The sequence below is a fragment of the Arachis hypogaea genome, chromosome 4, assembly GCF_003086295.3.
Source record: "Arachis hypogaea cultivar Tifrunner chromosome 4, arahy.Tifrunner.gnm2.J5K5, whole genome shotgun sequence".
In the NCBI taxonomy this organism is placed as follows: domain Eukaryota; kingdom Viridiplantae; phylum Streptophyta; class Magnoliopsida; order Fabales; family Fabaceae; genus Arachis; species Arachis hypogaea.
Window position 1 is genome coordinate 7,998,772 of NC_092039.1, and position 18,190 is coordinate 8,016,961.

General features: G+C 36.0%; 3 protein-coding genes, 2 long non-coding RNA genes and 1 other non-coding gene across 8 annotated transcripts; 4 read left to right on the top strand and 2 right to left on the bottom strand.

The window, feature by feature from the left end:
- Window positions 1-1,005: 1,005 nt before the first annotated feature.
- Window positions 1,006-5,776, bottom strand: LOC112796124 (putative E3 ubiquitin-protein ligase LIN). The gene is made up of 8 exons (XM_025838428.3): window positions 5,408-5,776; window positions 4,455-5,290; window positions 4,173-4,308; window positions 2,973-3,943; window positions 2,717-2,864; window positions 2,345-2,599; window positions 1,645-1,954; window positions 1,006-1,252 (listed from the first exon to the last, which is right to left on the bottom strand). Exons 1-8 carry the CDS (start codon window positions 5,588-5,590, stop codon window positions 1,131-1,133), a joined length of 2,961 nt encoding a protein of 986 aa, XP_025694213.1. The 5' UTR covers window positions 5,591-5,776; the 3' UTR covers window positions 1,006-1,130.
- On the top strand, window positions 1,850-4,257 carry LOC140184390 (uncharacterized). Its single transcript, XR_011880901.1, has 2 exons — window positions 1,850-2,782; window positions 2,915-4,257. It is a non-coding gene; the product is annotated as an uncharacterized lncRNA (long non-coding RNA).
- A 1,273-nt stretch (window positions 5,777-7,049) lies between the features above and the next one.
- On the top strand, window positions 7,050-7,121 carry TRNAP-AGG (transfer RNA proline (anticodon AGG)). The gene has a single exon. It is a non-coding gene; the product is annotated as a tRNA-Pro (tRNA).
- Window positions 7,122-7,415: 294 nt separating this feature from the next.
- On the bottom strand, window positions 7,416-11,691 carry LOC112796125 (BTB/POZ domain and ankyrin repeat-containing protein NPR1). Of its 2 annotated transcripts, XM_025838429.3 has the most exons (5): window positions 11,226-11,691; window positions 10,150-10,865; window positions 8,465-9,230; window positions 8,102-8,299; window positions 7,416-8,000 (listed from the first exon to the last, which is right to left on the bottom strand). In XM_025838429.3, the coding sequence occupies exons 2-5, from the start codon at window positions 10,696-10,698 to the stop codon at window positions 7,735-7,737; spliced, it is 1,779 nt and encodes a 592-aa protein (XP_025694214.1). In that variant the 5' UTR covers window positions 10,699-10,865; window positions 11,226-11,691; the 3' UTR covers window positions 7,416-7,734. The 2 variants fall into 2 exon arrangements, with proteins under 2 accessions (XP_025694214.1, XP_025694215.1); XM_025838430.3 differs by having other exon boundaries at window positions 10,150-11,691.
- A 228-nt stretch (window positions 11,692-11,919) lies between these two features.
- Window positions 11,920-15,388, top strand: LOC112796126 (pentatricopeptide repeat-containing protein At4g33170). Of its 2 annotated transcripts, none has more exons than XM_072234980.1 (2): window positions 11,920-12,254; window positions 12,669-15,388. In XM_072234980.1, the coding sequence occupies exon 2, from the start codon at window positions 13,558-13,560 to the stop codon at window positions 15,310-15,312; it is 1,755 nt and encodes a 584-aa protein (XP_072091081.1). In that variant the 5' UTR covers window positions 11,920-12,254; window positions 12,669-13,557; the 3' UTR covers window positions 15,313-15,388. The 2 variants fall into 2 exon arrangements, with proteins under 2 accessions (XP_072091081.1, XP_025694217.1); XM_025838432.3 differs by having other exon boundaries at window positions 11,931-12,254; window positions 13,462-15,388.
- Window positions 15,389-15,808: 420 nt separating this feature from the next.
- LOC140184391 (uncharacterized) lies at window positions 15,809-18,106 on the top strand. Its single transcript, XR_011880902.1, has 2 exons — window positions 15,809-16,306; window positions 17,781-18,106. It is a non-coding gene; the product is annotated as an uncharacterized lncRNA (long non-coding RNA).
- The last annotated feature ends 84 nt before the right edge of the window (window positions 18,107-18,190 follow it).

Sequence of the window (18,190 nt, forward strand, 5' to 3'; positions counted from 1 at the left end):
TTATTTATCCAATAAATTCTGTTTAATTAATTGTATGCATGATGAAGTGGTGGATGTTCACGCTGTCACAATCTCGACCAAACAGCTGCACATGCAGGACCACGTAACAGATAATAAGTTGATATCCATGTGACAATGAAAATAAATAAATAAAATAAAATAAAAAAACATTGAAGTTTCCCTTTTGTCTTCTATCACCTTTCCTCATTCCTTTCTGTTTTAGGGGAGTGAAAATAAAGGGACAGTGTAACATTATTATTACATTAGTACAAATTTTTGTAATCTAGAAACTATGGTAATAATATTGACATCAAGATATGAAGCTACTAAATTCGACATGTTCTATTATTACTGAATTCTTGTTTCACTGTCCCTTTCTACCCTCTATTTTGTTTTCTTTCTAGTTTATTTCTTTGCCTAAACAAGCATTCCAAATCATGAAATCATAGTATCCCATTATGGTTAATTTGATTTAATATTCAAATTCGTTTTTAGATCACATGTTTTTTATTTTTGTCTTTAAATAAAATTTTTAATCAAATTAATCTCTGAATTATTTTTTTTAAATCATGTTTGTTCTCTTACTAATATCTTCATACTGCCGTTAAAAATTTATTGACTTAAAACGTGAAGTGGTAGCACAACTTACCAAACGACGTCGTTTTGCCCTTTAAGAGTGTGTAAGTTGTCAAACTCCACCGTTTTTACACTCTCTACTTTTAAAACGGTGGCGTTTGACAACTTACACACTTTTAAAGGGCAAAACGACGTCATTTAGTAGGTTGTGCTGTTACTTCACGTTCTAGGTCAGCAAATCGTTAACGGCAGCGTGAAAAGGTTAATAGAAGGACGAATGTGATTTAAAAAAAAATCATTCAGAGACAAAAATGAAGAACGCGTGATCTTCTAGAAACGAATGAGTATTAACCCTGGTAAATTTAAAAAGTATTAATTTAACATATTTCTAAAATTATATTATGTTGCATCATTTTAATTAATGATTGATTAATTTAAATCACACGTTAAATAAATAGTCAACTAACTATACAAAACTCAAGGGTGAGATTGATTTGATTACAATAAGCATTTGAAAATGATAAAAAAAAAATTATGTCATAATAATAATATTATTATTGTCTTGAATGCAAGCTCCCTTTTGAGAAGATTGAGATGAGTTCATTGGCAGTCCATGTCACTAGGGAGAGATTTTTGAGGTGTCTTAGTGAGTCTTTATCCAACGATGGAAGGAATCCTACAAAATAATAATGTGTCAAAAATAAGGACTAATAAATTAATAAAAAATTGAATATATAATATAGAGTCATAGTACAGGAATACATTGATGTAGTGTAACATAGCCATTCAAATTTAAAATAAGAATCTGATCTAGACCCATTTTTTTTCCCAACAAAAAAAAAAAAAACATTATTGGGATGTGCTCTGTGATATGTCAAATCTTAAGTTTGAGACATGAGTAAGACAATTATATATACTTTCAGGACAAAAGTTAAAGTTTGGCATTGCACCTTTGGAGGAAATAATTAATAATGAGTTTATTAGTTATGCATTGAAATTGGCATCTAACTAATATTCCTTTTGTCTTTAGTTATAATTAAATAGATCTTTGTATAAGATATTAATTACCTGAATTTTTAATGAGGCAAAGCAATGAATATGAAGCTAGAACTCTTTCCTCAACATCTTTGTCATGATTCAAGGATTGTATCAAGTGTGGGGTTAAGATTGAGAAAGCCATTGGTGGCAACCTTTTATCTTCAACCAAGTGGAGGTAGCTGCTCATCCATGAAATAGTTATAAGGCTTGCTCTTGCTACACTTGGTGTTCCATTTGCCATGCATTCTCCAAGTGCTGATATCAACTTCTTGTTTCCACATTTTAACAACACACAACCTACTTTTTGTTGCCAACTCTCAATTTCTTCTTCCTCCTTGTTCTATAACAATCATGCAAACACACAACCAATCAATACTTTGAAGGGCTTGAATGGAGAAACAACAATAGAGGAGTGCTAAGGGGCCAGCACTTTTGTTAAATACTGGCCAGCACTTAACCAGCACTTATGCTCTGTTGCGTATGGTAAGTGTTTCAAGACAGAAAATACAGATACAGGAGACAAGGACGAGATAGAAAAGTTGAGTCTCTTTCATTGTTTCGAGCTTTTGAATAGACAGAAAATTAGACAAAATTTGTCTAGACAAAAATATTTTTTCAAACAAAGCCTAATTATGTCCAGATATATTGATTTGTCAAAGTGAACAGTTATTTAAGAACAGAAACAAGTCCCTGACATGATACATAATTGTAACATTTAACCAAAGATTACCTTGTGAATCGAATCATAAACGAAGATTCCCTTGGCGACGAAGGAATCTTCTAAGCAAATCTCCCTAAAACCTGCTTTATGTAAAAGTGATTTTTCCAATAGTGATTCTCCTGTGTAGGAAAAGTGGCCTCCAAGTAAGTGTAAAGCTCTGGATGATTGATCTTGAACTCTATCGTTGCATGTTTGGCAATTTAAAGCAGATATAAGTGCCTCAATTGCTTCTGCTCTGTATAAGCTACTTTTGAAAGGATCTTCCTGCAACACAACTGCTACTGCATTTGTGAACTCTTCAACATATTCATTGAAGTAAGTTCAATATAGACTAATATGGTTATGAATGGAGTTAAAAAAAAAAATTGTAGGAAGAGTTACCATAAGATCAAGCAGCAATATTATCACTGCAACTAAAGGGCATTCTTCAGGTGGAGCTTTCTTGAGGTAAATGTATACAATGTGCATGATGTTTAATCCACTCCATCCATCTTTAAGCCCTTTCAAGAAGTTCAAAACCTTCATTCTTCTGGTATTGTTTTAAAAGATTATCATCATTTTTCTTAATGTTGAAAACAGATTTGTTTAAAATTCTGCTGATTTTGTAAGCAAGAAATGATAGAAGAACAAGACATACCTATCTAGGCAGAGCAACTCAACTAACACGGAAAAGGCGAAAGCGCTTGAACTTTGTTTGTTTCCAAGAACAATGAGTTCTAGCAAAGATGTCTTGTTTATATTATCAGCTAAGAAGCATCTACAGCTTCCTTCAGCTTGTATACAACAGGAAATTATCAAAGCAGCTTTGTTTCTTTCATGAATCTCTCCATCTTCAATTCTTCTCATAAGCAGTGTCAATCCCCCAAGTGAAAGAACTTGCCTTGCATTCTCCAGATTCTTATCTTCATTGAAACCGGTGAGAAGTTGATCAAGAAAGTAAAATGCTGCAACTTGAGGACTGCATTGCACTGTGAAAAGGGTCTGCAGTTTGTCTCCAAACTCCAACACTCTAAGTACTAATGGCACCCATTCTGATGATAACATTTGTTTTGCCTGCGGCTTTGATAGATAAAGCAGAACCGCAGCTTTCAGAAACAGACTAGTGCTTCTCAGAAGTTTCACAAACAATTCTAGTTGTGGATCAGAGTTCAGTATAATTTGTCGAATCGCGTCGCTCCTTGCTACTAATTCAGCTAAAATTGATATAATCAATTCTAGAATTTCATCTTCAGACGAGGCAAATAGCACCTCTAACATAGCTTCAACTACACTATGTTGTGTTAATGCTTCTACAATGAGCGGATCACCAGGAGACCTCAACCAAGCTGAGGTAACCACACGAATAGCCGATTCGCATTCACTTAGGATATCAGATGAACATATAATTGCAATAGCTCCAACCAAATCACTTGAAAGAGAATTTATTCCTCCCCTTCTGATTGAAGCAATGTTCTTGGATCTGTAGCTGCTGTTTTCCAATCCTTCTGTAGGTATGTTCCTGCAAGAAAAGCACTGGAAATAGTCCAATCTCTGCGACTCGGGCCATAATTGACCATGATTCTTGTCAACTTGGATTGATGATCTTCCCATATATACATCTCTTTCTCTCTGACAACAGCAAGAAAATAGAATCATGTATCAAGACATCAATTCTACAGTATACTCCTTCTGTTTTGCATTATCGTTCACTTTAGAAATTTGATACATTCATAAATCAATCATATCTGGACACAACTGATTATGAATAAACAGATTTCTATAAGTGACAGATATTGTGGAATGAAGGGAGTAAATAAGAAAATTTTCATCTGTGAAATAAAGGAAAGAAACAACTAACCTGAGATGAACTCCTGTATTCATCTCCATAAATTTTATCATTAATCTCTGAGCCCTTATAAATTACAATGGCTCCTTTTTGTTCATCCGGACCAGTAGGTTGCTGCTCCAGTTTGGGGCCAAACACTGCCTTATATCTGTTGAAGAGAACCGAAACATAATATTTGTCATTTTAAAAATTTGAAATATTCATAACTCAATGAATTTGGAAACAAGTAGTATCCAGATACATTTAGTTACGAATATACGAAATTCGGAAGAATAAGTAATTCAAATCACTTACAAGTTTGGATTGATTGAGGAATTTGAAACCAAAGAATCTGAAGATTTTCTTCTTGATGATGATCTGCAACTTGGCATTGATGGCAATGATACAACAGGAAGAGGAGGCTCTGTGGCCCCAACTTTCAGCCATTGCTTGTAGTACAAAGCAAAGAGACTAGTTCCAGCATCCATTTTTTCATTGTAGACTTTGCTCAACACCTTCATTTTCCTTTTGTTATCACCATGATCTTCATTTGAAAGAGACTCAATCTCCTTGTTATACCAAATTTTGAGATGGAGAAGATGGGGAAGAAACAAGTGCTCCCAAAGATCAGGAATCAGATATGTTCTAGCCATACTTGGAGAATCACAAAACACTTGAAGTAAATGCTTTGAGGAAACTCTCTCTTTCTTCAACATCTTATAAGCTATTGCCAAGTAAATTTGAGCACAAGCAGAAAGATGAGAATCTTTAGCATTCAAAGAGGAAGCAACTATTATGGTTAATATCTCAATGGAATTCTTCAAGCTTTTGATCAACATAACTTGCCTCATTCTTCCATGATCTTCTACCAATTTATCAACTTTCCCCATGCCCATTTCCAAATTCTCAAAAACCTCATCATTTGAGTCCTCTCTTCTTCTTCTCTCCATCACAGAACTGCATCTTTCCCTGATTTTTCTCCTGAAAAGTTCATCTTTTACATATCTTCCAATGTAGCCACTGAGGATTTTCATCACTGCTCCAATAGCAACTTCATCCATTCTTGAATCTGCTGCCACCAGAGACCTAGAGTTTGATCTCTCAGAAGCTGAACCAGGCCTCTTGAACGATGAAGAAGAGCCACTTCTTACCTATGCAAGTAAGAGTATTAAATATAATAGTAGTATTTGAAGCATTTATGCAAACAATATGCATACACGAATAAAAACGAAGCATTTATGGTATCATATGATATCATATCTTCTTACAGTGGATTTCTCTGACTTGTGCTTTGATGAAGCAACACTTCTAGGATCATGACATATATATGAAGGAAGTGATAGCTTCTTCTTGTATGAGGCTCCATCATCTGAGGGAAGAAGTTCAGCAAATGAAGAAGCCATTGGTGAATGCCAATTATTATTATTATTATGGTTTTTCAATGATGACATTTTCTTTCTTTATATTCTTAGGACTCAGAAGAAAGAAACCAATAAAAAAGATAACACAGAAAGACAGCTAGATTATTAGATAGAAGAATAGAGGGTAACAGTGATGAAGACAAAGAAAAAGGGTTGGGTTTGGTGAATTGTGAATGGTGAATGCTGCATGGTGATTCTATTTTTCAAACCATAACTTATTTTATTTTTTTAATTTTTAATTTTTGAGGTACTCTAATGTAAAATGCCAAAACAACTTTTTGGACCAACATCTTCAGCCAGTGAAATTGCTGCCACATCTTATATAAAAACACTCACTTGCATTCATATTTTAATCTGCATACAAAAATGTACTTTTATTTTGTCATTAAAAATAGATAATTATTATAATTTAATTTTAATGCGCTATCAATGTAAAATAATTTTACATGTATGTTAAATCACATAACATCAAATTAAAAAATATATATTTATATTAATCACATATTATTTAAAAGAACATATATAATTAAATGATTTTACCAAATATTTTACATCAAATTAAAATCTATCTACTTTCCATTATTATATGTGGTATATAGGTCCTAGTGTACATAGAACCCACGCTTTATTCAACAATAAGTCAATAAATAGTTACTTTCTGTATTCTCTTTCCAAAAACTTTTTTATAATTGGAATACAGTAATTATTCTTTCTATTGGTCCTGGTCGTAGGGATTCTGATACTGAACTCAAATTTTAAAATTTTTTCATATAAAATATAATACTGAATTTATTATAATTTTAAGAAATTTGAAATTAACTTAATTTAAAGATGAATATTATTTAGTTTTTTTTTTTTTTTTTACCAAAGATAGAGAGACTCGAATCTGCGACCTCTTAGTTAAGTATGGGGAGACTATGCCATTTGAACTATAACTCATTGGTGAATATTATTTAGTTTATGAATAGAGAAAATAGTAAAATGATAAATTAATAATTTAATAATAAATTTCAAATATTACTAGTCCATGCATAAAAGTGTATTTTACTATTTAAAAAGGTGTACTTTGATTGTCTATTTGTCATTTTATAATGAAGAAACAGAGCTTTTTATAGAACAGAACGTACAATTGATTATTGAACAGTTCTTTATATGATTTGGTGTGAAAAATGCTTGTTTCATATGCTTGTCGACATGCAAACCATATTGATATCACTCTTCAATTAATGGAGTTTTCATATAAAATTTGATTCAACTTTACTTTCTGCGCGTATCTCTTGTGATCATGAAAGCTTTTCATTACTAAAAAAAAACCTCACTTTTTTTCCGGTCAGTCTTATATAACATAAAAAAACACACGAATCACGATGAAAAGCTTATAATAACTACAAAAATTGTCTGCCAACATGGGATTATTTATCTCCAGCTAAAATCATCATATATATATATATAAAATTTTTATTTAAAAAGTGACTTTATAAGTAAACATGGGCATTTGGTCTAGTGGTATGATTCTCGCTTAGGGTGCGAGAGGTCCCGAGTTCAATTCTCGGAATGCCCCTTCTATTTAAATTTAATGCATGATATTTATACGAGTTTAATTTTTGCTATGATATTAACATGAGTTCAATTTTGTAAAGCAAAAATAACTGCAAGAATGATCATTTGAAAAATTCAATATGATTAGATGTAAAAATGTTTTATTTAGAAAACCATGCATATTTTCTGCAGATATCATATAATATTTTCACTAATGTAAGTAGCACATACAAGTTAAAATCTAGATTCACATACTATTTAGCATGAAAAAAAGAAAAGGAAAAAAGTGAATATTACTTATTGCATAATTCATCTATTTTCTTGCAAAATCACATTTTACGAGTAAAATAACCATACAATTAATAGACTGCACCTAATTAATGATAGATCCTATATACTTCATCTGTAACAAAATTTATACTGTAAATTTGTCACAAATTGGAAGAAGGGAAAGGAAATTATTTTTGTCAAAAACACCACTTTGTAAAGGATCAACTTTCCTTCCTGCTATTACAATTTTACATATGACTTGGTTGGGGAGCATGCATCAACCTCTAAAATTTGCACTATATATTATAATATGTGAAGTCAGAAACCAAAAAAGAAAATGAAGAAGCTATGCTATATTTCACAGTTCACACTTTTCTAGCCTTGTTGTAATGTACAGAATCTCTGAGGGATGATGAGGATGAAGAGGACGAAATTCCGGAGCGGCTAAACTCGGCCTTGTCCTTGGTGAAAGCCTTGTGGACATCGTCTTTGAGCTCCATGAAGCGCGTTCTCTTGATTCGCTGCTCTTCTTGGGTTCCCTTCTCGAGGTAGAACAAGTCGGGGAGGTCATCCTCCATGAACTTATCCAGTACTTCCGAGCAATGCGGAAAGTAGCGCCTTCCCATCTCGACTGCCACCACAAAAAGGTAAAAGATCTTCGACATTAGACTTGTTATTGGAACACATCAACGGTTACATCAAATCAAAAAATTATCTTAAGATAGTTCCTACCTGTTTTCATAAGGGCTTCCATCCTAGAAAGAAGTCTTTTGTTTTGCACGATCGGTGTCTCGTTGAGATCTACTTCCCTTAGGTTGCCATTTGAACCTTTCGAAGCAGAAAGACCAGCAAACTCGGAAGTTGTCTCTGCATGAGCGATGTCCATGGCTAGTTTTGCTTCTGAAGGGAAGAACAATCTTGCAAATGCCACTGCACAAAGCAGCAATACTTAATATGATGGTTTGAGCATAAAATAACCCATGAAAACATAACAAAATCAGTTAAAACATGATTCAAAGTATTTAAAAACAATATATCGAATCTCCTATGAGAATTCAATAAGCAGCATCAAGATGGAAGAACATCAATGGATACCTCTGTTCTCCAGGTATAGTAGCTTCATGTGTAGATCGTCGGCCATTGTATGGGAAGAAGTTGTAGCATCCCCAGCCAATGGATTCCTTCTCATTTCTCTTTCAAGAACATCGATGCATATTCTATCTTTGTTTGTCTCCTTCCCCTGTTCTGTTTTCGCATGATAATCCTTTGGCCTTGTCAACCTCCTGCAAATACTAACAGCACTCTGGCCATCCGAAGTCAAATCCGATGCACAAGCTCCTTTTGAGAGAAGTGATACTATAATAGAAGGTTCTTTACGCATGGCGGCTATATGAAGCACCGAGTACCCCCGAGAATTCCGAAGATTTACATCAGCCAGACCCAAACTAAGTACCTCAGAAACAACCTTGGGATCACAGTATGCTGTAGCATAATGGAGAGCATTGGCTTTATCTAATGTAATGTCTGACTCGTTTAAAAGAAGTTTAACAAGCTCAACATCATCCGAGTCCAATGCTTTATGTATTCTAGTGATCCGTTTTAGACACAAAGGATCAACTACAGGAACATCTACAGAAGCATCGGTTTCCATATCTTGCTGTTGGTTTTGGCGGAGCAACTTAACCTTTTCCACGAGCTCATAGGGAAGCTCCTTCTCGATTGAGATCTGGTCAATGTCTGAGCGTACCACCCTGTCGACACACTGAGTGACAAGCTGATTCAATTTACAATGGAAAGCAACCATGAGGATTGGGATGACATCTTCCACAAGAGCCTTCCCTACAAAGTTAAGAAGACGTCGCTGCCATAATCCAAAGTATTAATTAGCTCCTCGATCCGTTAGCATGATAAGACACAAATCGTTATTAGTTTAGATGCTTTACAAGTATTTTCCCATGCATTACCAAAACATGTGATGTCCAGTTATTCAGTACCCTGGAAAAGCTAAGGATGACAATACTCGGGGCCTATGCATAAGATGCCAGGTACAAGGCATGCGCCTAAACAAAGTGATATATTTGGTAAGTCAATTATAAAGTTAATTTTATATTCCCTCGGAAAGAAAAAAATCTGAAAGTTAGGCCTAACTAAAGATAGGTTAATCGTATTGGATCAAGATCCTCTAAAGTGAGGAAGTTGATAAAGTGGTAAAGAGATAATCACTCTTAAATTAAGATAGTGGGGCACACATTTCATGGAAGTTACAAATCAATGGTGATTAATCCTTCACTTTACCAACTTCCTCACTTTAGATAGTCCAAATTCAATCGTATTAGCTGTGAGGAAATTAAATAAATCTCAATAATCAATTCATGTGTTCTGAGAAATCCAATGAATCTTAATTCTTATTGAGAACTATGGTTATAGCCTGGCCGATAACATGACTCTAGAAGATAAAATCTACTACTAATTCTTTTTATAAACCTCTTAACTCTAGTTCTCTAAATGAATCCACAAACAAGTAGAGTAGAGAAGATGAAATCAAATTTTGGTAAATATCTATTACAATAGCTCAACTTTGTCAAAGTCTATTGCAAATCTTTTACATAGCCGATCTCAAATTCGGATATAAGGGAATGGTTGTGTTATGTACTTGAAAACAAAAGTTGAATCTTATAGCATGGATTAATTAAATGGGAAATCACTTAGTTAACTGAAATGTATAATCCATAACCTTTGATGTTTTCTTATATCAAAATCATCATAGATAGAATATTTACCTGGAAAAGCGATACCAGCTCCGGTATTTGAAAAATGGAAGATGCATACATCAACTCCACAGCAAAGTTAATTGCAGGTCTACAAGCAGCATGTGCACACACATTGTCAACACATGTTGACACCTCCATTGGAGAAGGCTTGAGTTTACCGGTATACACATAACCAAGGAAAATTTGAAAAGCTTCGTATCCAACATTGCCATAAGGCAATAAATCACTCATGGAGTACTTCAATTTCCCTTCTTTATCTGAAGATCCTTTTTCACTCTTGAACAATTCATGGAAGAACTTACTTCTAGAGGCCAGAATGCATCGATGAACACCGACCGGAATTTCTTCCACAATGATCTCGGCATCACTATAGTCACAAGCAGGATCAATCAAAAGCTGCTCCAAACTGGAGCTAAGCTTACTCAAACTGATAACATCAAGATTATGTCCAGGATCAGCACCGAAGGAGGGACATATGTTGTGGCTAACAGAGCCATTCGATAAGTGCGAAGACGATGTAAAGCTCAAAGACGAAGAGGGTTCAGCTGAATTAGCCATTCTTAAACCCGAGAACCTAATTGTCCCTAGCAGGCTAGAACATCTCTTATGATTGCAGAAACCAAAAACTCAAATTTCTCTCTGAGATAGATTCCCCAAAACTTCTCTAACTACTAATTAGACGGATATTGGTGTGATAAATAAGGTCTTGAATTTCCAGCAGAGACCTAATGAAAACAAAAAGCAACCTATAAATAGAAACCATATATGCTAATCTGAACAAGTGTTAGCTGCAAAATCTTATGTCACAAAAAAACATGACATCCAAACCACTCACAACAAAACTGTATGAAAAGGAAGTACGCACTTCAACTCAAATCACTCTTTTTGAAGGTAAGTTGACAATAGTCAACCCTCAACTGAGAACAGGAGTACACCCCCAACCAATTTTCCTTCAAAGATAATAGAAACCCCCTTTTTGTATTTCCAGCGCAACCAAAATAGCATAAATCAAACAAACAACAAAAAAAAAAAAACAAAAATCCAGAAGCTATTCCCTCAATTGAAGAATGAAAAAAAAGAAAAACCTTTGAGGTAGAATCAGTGAAGTTCAAGTATACTCGACACCCCAGAAGACCAAATTCTGAGAAACTGGCACCAGATCCATCCAAATCAGAGAAAGGTTCAAACTTTGACAAGCCCAGAAAAACCAATCAGAGACAAAAGGGAATCAGCGCGCAAAAGACGGAACAAAATAAACAAAGAAGGTACTAGTTGAAGTCAAAGCATGAGAATCGAGTGAGGGAAAAGAGAAGAGAGAATGAAAGTGGGAAGAAAAGCAATAGTATTGGGTTCACATCACATCAATGGAGGAAAGAAAGGGAAGAAGAGCATCCTGGAAGGTTCGTTTATCGTTGTCAGAGGAGAAGAGAGGAGAGAGAGAAGAGGAGGGTGAAGTTGTTTGGATGACGAAAGAGGTGACGTCAGCGTCCCCAGCTGGGGTTGGATTGCGTCATCGCTATTGAAAGAAAGAAAGAGTGGTTTGCGTAAATTGATGAAGAGAAGAACGTAAGTACGTACTACGTAACACCAAGGTTCTGAAAACCGGGAACCGGCGATGTATACGGTTCGGTCCGATGCTAATAACCGCTCATTTGTAAACCGCTATAAAAGCGCTGAACTGGTTGAAAACCGGCCGGTTGAACCAAACCGGTAACCGGCCGGTTCTTGTTAAACTGTGCCGTTTTCTTTTTTTTTTTCTTTTAAAAAAAGACACCCCATGGTTCAGCCTCACTCAGTAACCGTCTCACCCCCTTCCCCCAATACAACCCCCCCTTTCGTGAATCACTGTGACCCTCTGAACTCTGAAGCAAACCCAAACCCTAGGTTCTCCCTGCAACGGATCTGCCGCAGTGCCGCCGCCGTCCGTGCTGTCGGCGCCTCCGCGGCTTCCTCCTTCCAGCTGTGCCGAACCCAGGCCCTCTCTTGTAGCTCGGTGTCTTCCTTCCCCCCTGTTCCCGTCCTCCGTGGCTTCTCTGTTCGAGGCTTGGAGTAGCTCGCCGCCGTGTTGCGGCTCGTCGTCGTCTCCCCGGTCGCCGTCCGTGTCTCCGTCGAAGGTTAGTGGCATTGCTTTCACTTCTTTCGTTCTTCTCTTCCTTTTATGCTCTGTTTGCTGATTTTTAACGTGAAATTGTTAAATTGCTAATTTTTGCTGATTTTGTGATGCTGCTTTTTTTTTAATTCCGGAAATTTTTGTTGAAATTTTCTTGCTGCTGCTAAAAATGGAAATCAAATCATTATTGGAATTTTTGTTTAGGGATTAGGGATTACTTGTTGCGATTTTGTAATATTTGTTGAAATTTCAGGTCTAGTGTGATTAGGGATTACTTGCTGCTGATGAAGTTTCAAGTTTAGTGTAATTAGGGATTACTTGTTGCTGTTTTGTAATGTTTGTTGCTGAATGCTAAAAATGGAAATCAAATCAAATGCTGTTTTATATTTTCAAATGGCTGTTGTTAACTTTTGTGCAGAAAGATGTTGGTCGTTCCAAGTTTTCAAAGTCCCTTTCTGTACCTGGGAGAAATTTTGTTATTGTAAGATCCATCTCCTTTTCTACCCGTAGTGAACAGAATCGGCAAGATACAAATGATGATATGTTCCCTCTAAGGCCTCCCTAAAGTCATATATATTTTATGTACTTCCAGTTTTGTAGTCCTACTTTCTGTTTTTAAATTCACAGTGAAGAAATCTAATCCATTTTCCAAGCTTTACATTTCAAGCAAAAAATGGGTTGTGTTTATTATTCCACCTAGTGTTGTGGTTCCCCGTTCCTGTCATCATTCTTTTATGGGTTAGAAATTATGAATTATCTCAATTAGTTGCTAGTGTTTGAAAATATTGTATGTTGATAATAGACAAAATGACAGCCACTTTTATGAGTACGAGTATATTACACTGCTGGGGTATTTTACTTAGTTCCTGAGTGGTTGTCTTGTTAGTAACATTTTAGTTAGAGTGCCATTTTATTAGCTTATTGTCACTTTAAATCTTCTACAAAATAGTTTAACACACTAAAACAAGTTTTTCATGTTGGCATTTAATATTTAAATATTTCTTTTTACTATTTAACTTTTGAATTTGTAGTTTGATAAGATCATATGGATTTGGTTGATAATATTTCATGTAGTATTTTAAATTTGGAAGATATTTTAAGTTTTATATTAGACTATAATTATATTTTAGGATGTTTATTTATAATTTATTTATTATTCTATTCTAAAACGATTTTTTCGGTTGAATTATCGGTTGGACCGGTTAAACCAGTGAACCAGTGACTAGAACGGTTTGATGACTGGTCCGGTTTTCTGAACCTTGCTAAAAACAGAGTAAAAAGGAGTAATAATAAAGTTTGCTTCTTTTATGGAGAGAATCATGGCGCAACATGATGACCTCAGCGCGCCACCGCGGCCGCTGCCACCGTCTCCATCTCCCACTAAGACCGATCCGCGTACAATTCACGCACGGGCTATAAAATCAGTTGCAACCGACAATGCGACATTCAACAATCTGGTAACGCTTTACTCGAAATTGGAGAGTTTGGCGTCCTACTCTGTCCGCGTGTTCAGCCAAATCCGGAGTCCCAACGTTGTGTCATGGACCGCACTTGTCTCCGCCCACTCCAATACCCTCCTCGCCCTCCGTTACTTCGTTTCCATGCTTCGCCACCCAACACTCCCCAACAATCGCACCCTTGCCTCCCTCTTCCGCACCTCAGCTGCACTCTCTGCCCTCCCCTTTGCCCTTTCCCCCCACTCCCTCTCCCTCAAGCTCGCCCTTTCCAGTGATCCTTTTGCCGGTTCTGCGCTACTCAGTTTTTACTTCAAGTGCCGTATGCCGCACCACGCACACAAGGTATTCGATGAAATACCTGATAGAGATAGTGTTTGTTATTCCGCTATGATCGTGGGTCTAGCTCAGAATTCCCGCTCTGTGGATGCGCTTCTGGTTTTGGCTGACATGAGGCATCGTGGTTTTGCATCCACAGAGCATAGCGTTTCGGGGGGTCTGCATGCTGCTGCTGAGCTGGCAGCATTGGAGCAGTGTAGAATGATACACGGGCATGCGGTTGTTGCTGGGTTTGATTCAAATGTGGTGGTGGGCAGTGCTCTGGTTGATGGTTATGGTAAAGCCGGCGTTGTTGAGAATGCAAGGCAGGTTTTTGAGGAAAATTTGGCTTGGATGAATTTAGTGGGTTGGAATGCTATGATGGCCGGTTATGCCCAGCAAGGAGATCATAAATCTACTTCCGAACTGTTTGATTCAATTGAATGCCAAGGACTGGTGCCGGATGAGTATAGTTTTCTGGCAATGTTGACAGCACTCTATAATGCTGGAATGTTTCTTGAGGCTGATCAGTGGTTGACAAGGATGAAAGTGGATTATGGTTTGCAGCCAACTCTGGTGCATTATACTTGCTTGGTAGGTGCAATGGCCCGTGCTGGGCACTTGGAACAGGCAGAGAGGGTAGCATTGACAATGCCATATGAGCCAGATGCTGCAGTTTGGCGAGCCTTGTTGTCAGCTTGTGCTTTTCATGGTGAAGCCGATAAGGCTTGGTCTATGGCCAGGAGGGTTTTGGAACTTGAACCGCTTGATGACTCGGCTTATGTTATTGTTGCCAATGTGTTGTCAGCTGCAGAAAGGTGGGATGATGTTGCAGAATTGAGGAAAATGTTGAGAGATCGGAGGGTGAAGAAACAAGGAGGGAGGAGTTGGATTGAAATTCAGGGAAAAGTACATGTTTTTGCAGCAGGGGACTGGAAGCATGAGAGATCCGCGGCAATTTATCGCAAGTTACAAGAGATCATGGGGGAGATTGAGAAATTGGGATATGTTCCAATTTGGGATGAGTTGTTGCACAATGTGGAGGAAGAAAGGAGAAAGGAGGCTCTTTGGCATCACAGCGAGAAGTTGGCAGTGGCATTTGGTGTGTTATGTGGGTCTGCACCACCAGGAAAACCATTGAGAATTGTGAAGAATTTGAGGATTTGTAAGGATTGTCATGAAGCTTTTAAGTATATGACCAGAATTTTAGAGAGGGAAATTATTGTGAGGGATGTTAACAGATACCACAGATTTGTTGATGGTAATTGTACTTGTAGAGACATATGGTAGCACCTAAGATGAATACATGTCCAAATTAATCTCTTAAAGATCACTTATTTTATAATAAGATTTGTCATTTAAAAGATTTTAAGTTAGTCATTTTAGTTTTTTCGTCACTTTCGTTGCTAATAACGTCAAAATTTGTTGATATGACAGGTTATGTAATACCACAACACACATTTAGTAGTCCTAATTGACGGCTAAGTTTATGAAATTAAATCAAATCAATCCCAAATTAAGGGATTCCAATGCCTCAAGTTCTCTCTTTAATTAGATTTTGATTTGACCTAATTTCATAAATTTATCAAGCTAATAGTCAATTAAGACTTTTATATGAAATTAATGAATTTTGGCGTCATGAAAAAAATGACAGAAGGACTAATGCGATTAATTTAAAATCTTTAAAGTACGAATTTGATTAAAATAATTTTTTAGAGGCTAATTTAAAATACTAATGATGATTGACGAATTTGACTATTTACCCCCCACGAATGATAGTATGATAGATACGAAATAGATTTGTGTGAAGCTTCTTTGTACTAGAGAGTAGAGACAAAGCGATGCAATGTTGAACAAAAGTAAGTATTAACGCTCTCCAACTTAGGCTACCTCAAATTAAAGGTTACGTTGCTGAGCCACAGAATACTCCCTAGCCCTTCATCGCCGTCGCCATTCCCGGATCCTCAGCGCCGCTGCCGCCCCAGGTCCTCAGCGCTGCCGCTTCTTCCTCTTTCCCGTGTCCGGAACCCAGTAGATCGGCACGTCGCCTTCATCTTCGCCGGCTTCTTAGTGGCTTCTCGTCTTCATCTTCAGTTCTTCACTAAATGTTTAGTCTTGTTCTTGATTTGAACTTTGAAGCTCTGAAGTAGTTGTTCTTCGATCTTCTTCTTCAGCCTTCTTCAATTTTTGTTCCGTTTTTCTTCAATTCTTCTTCTTCGGTCTTGGGTTGAAGTTTGGTTCGGAATGTATTTGTTGATGGATCTGTAATTAACTAATTACCCAGGTTAGTGTTTTAGTGTTTTCTCTGTTTTAGTGTTTTCTCTGTTTTCAAATTTATTGTTACTCTGTTTAGTGTTTTCTAATTGCTCGTTTGCTAGTATTTTACACTTCTACTAGTTTACTGATTGCTGATGGCTCCTAATTTTTTTGTTCACATTTGCTAATGGCTTTGATTTGTAGTTGCTGGTTTTGCTTTGATTTGTAGTTGCTGGCTCCTAATTATTGCTGGTTTTGCTGGCTTTGTTTGTTGCTGAATGCTGGTGGCAGAATTTAGTTATGGTCATGTTGATAATTTTTTGATTTTTCAATGTGTTGTGGCTAGTCTTTAATTTCGTATCTGGTTATGGATACTTTTTTGTTTTGTAGTTGCTGGTTTTGCTTTGATTTGTAGTTGCTGGCTCCTAATTATTACTGGTTTTGCTAGCTTTGTTTGTTGCTGAATGTTGGTGGGAGAATTTAGATATGGTCATGTTGATAATTTTTTTATTTTTCAATGTGCTGTGGTTGGTCTTTAATTTTGTATCTGTTTATGGATACTTCTTTGTTTTGTAGTTGCTGGTTTTGCTTTGATTTGTAGCTGGTTTTGCTTTGATTTGTAGTTGCTGGCTCCTAATTATTGCTGGTTTTGCTGGCTTTGTTTGTTGTTGAATGTTGGTGGCAGAATTTAGATATGGTCATGTTGGTAATTTTTTAATTTTTCAATGTGTTGTGGCTGGTCTTTAATTTCGTATCTGGTTATGGATACTTCTTTGTTTTGTAGTTGCTGGTTTTGCTTTGCTTTGTAGTTGCTGGCTCCTAATGATTGCTGGCTTTGTTTGTTGCTGAATGTTGGTGACAGAATTTAGATATGGTCATGTTGGTAATTTTTTTTATTTTTTAATGTGTTGTGGCTGGTCTTTAATTTTGTATCTGGTTATGGATACTTCTTTGTTTTGTAGTTGCTGGTTTTGTTTTGATTTGTAGTTGCTGGCTCCTAATTATTGCTGGCTTTGTTTGTTGCTGAATGTTGGTGGCAGAATTTAGACATGATCATGTTGGTAATTTTTTTATTTTTCAATGTGTTGTGGCTGGTCTTTAATTTCATATCTGGTTATGGATACTTCTTTGTTTTGTAGTTGCTGGTTTTGCTTTGATTTGTAGTTGTTGGCTCCTAATTATTGCTGGCTTTGTTTGTTGCTGAATGTTGGTGGCAGAATTTAGATATGGTCATGTTGGTAATTTTTTTATTTTTCAATGTGTTGTGGCTGGTCTTTAATTTCGTATCTGGTTATGAATATTTCTTTGTTTTGTAGTTGCTGGTTTTGCTTTGATTTGTAGTTGCTGGTTCCTAATTATTGCTGATTTTGCTGGCTTTGTTCGTTGCTGAATGTTGGTGACAGAATTTAGATATGGTCATGTTGATAATTTTTTTTATTTTTCATTGTGCTGTGGCTGGTCTTTAATTTTGTTTTAATTAATAAAACTTTTATTAATTTCAGTTATGGATAATAGTATTAATCAAGAAGCAACTGCTGATATAATAATGCATCTGTGAATAGTAACTTGTCTGTCAATCCTCCTATTTCGAATGATGCTGCAAATCCTAATCCTAATCCACCGAAGCAAATTTACAACAAGTTCTTGCAGATTTTGATGATTGATAGATCATGATGTTGGGATATAATATTTAGATATGTTTTTTTACTATTTAATTTTTGAGTTTGTATTTTGATAAGATCATATGGATTTGGTTAATGATATTTTATGTAGTGTTTTAAATTTCGAAGATATTTTAATATTTATATTAGACTATAATTACATTTTAGGATGTTTATTTATAATTTATTTATTATTTTATTTTAGAACGATTTTTTTAGTTGAACCATCGGTTAGACCGATTAAACCAATA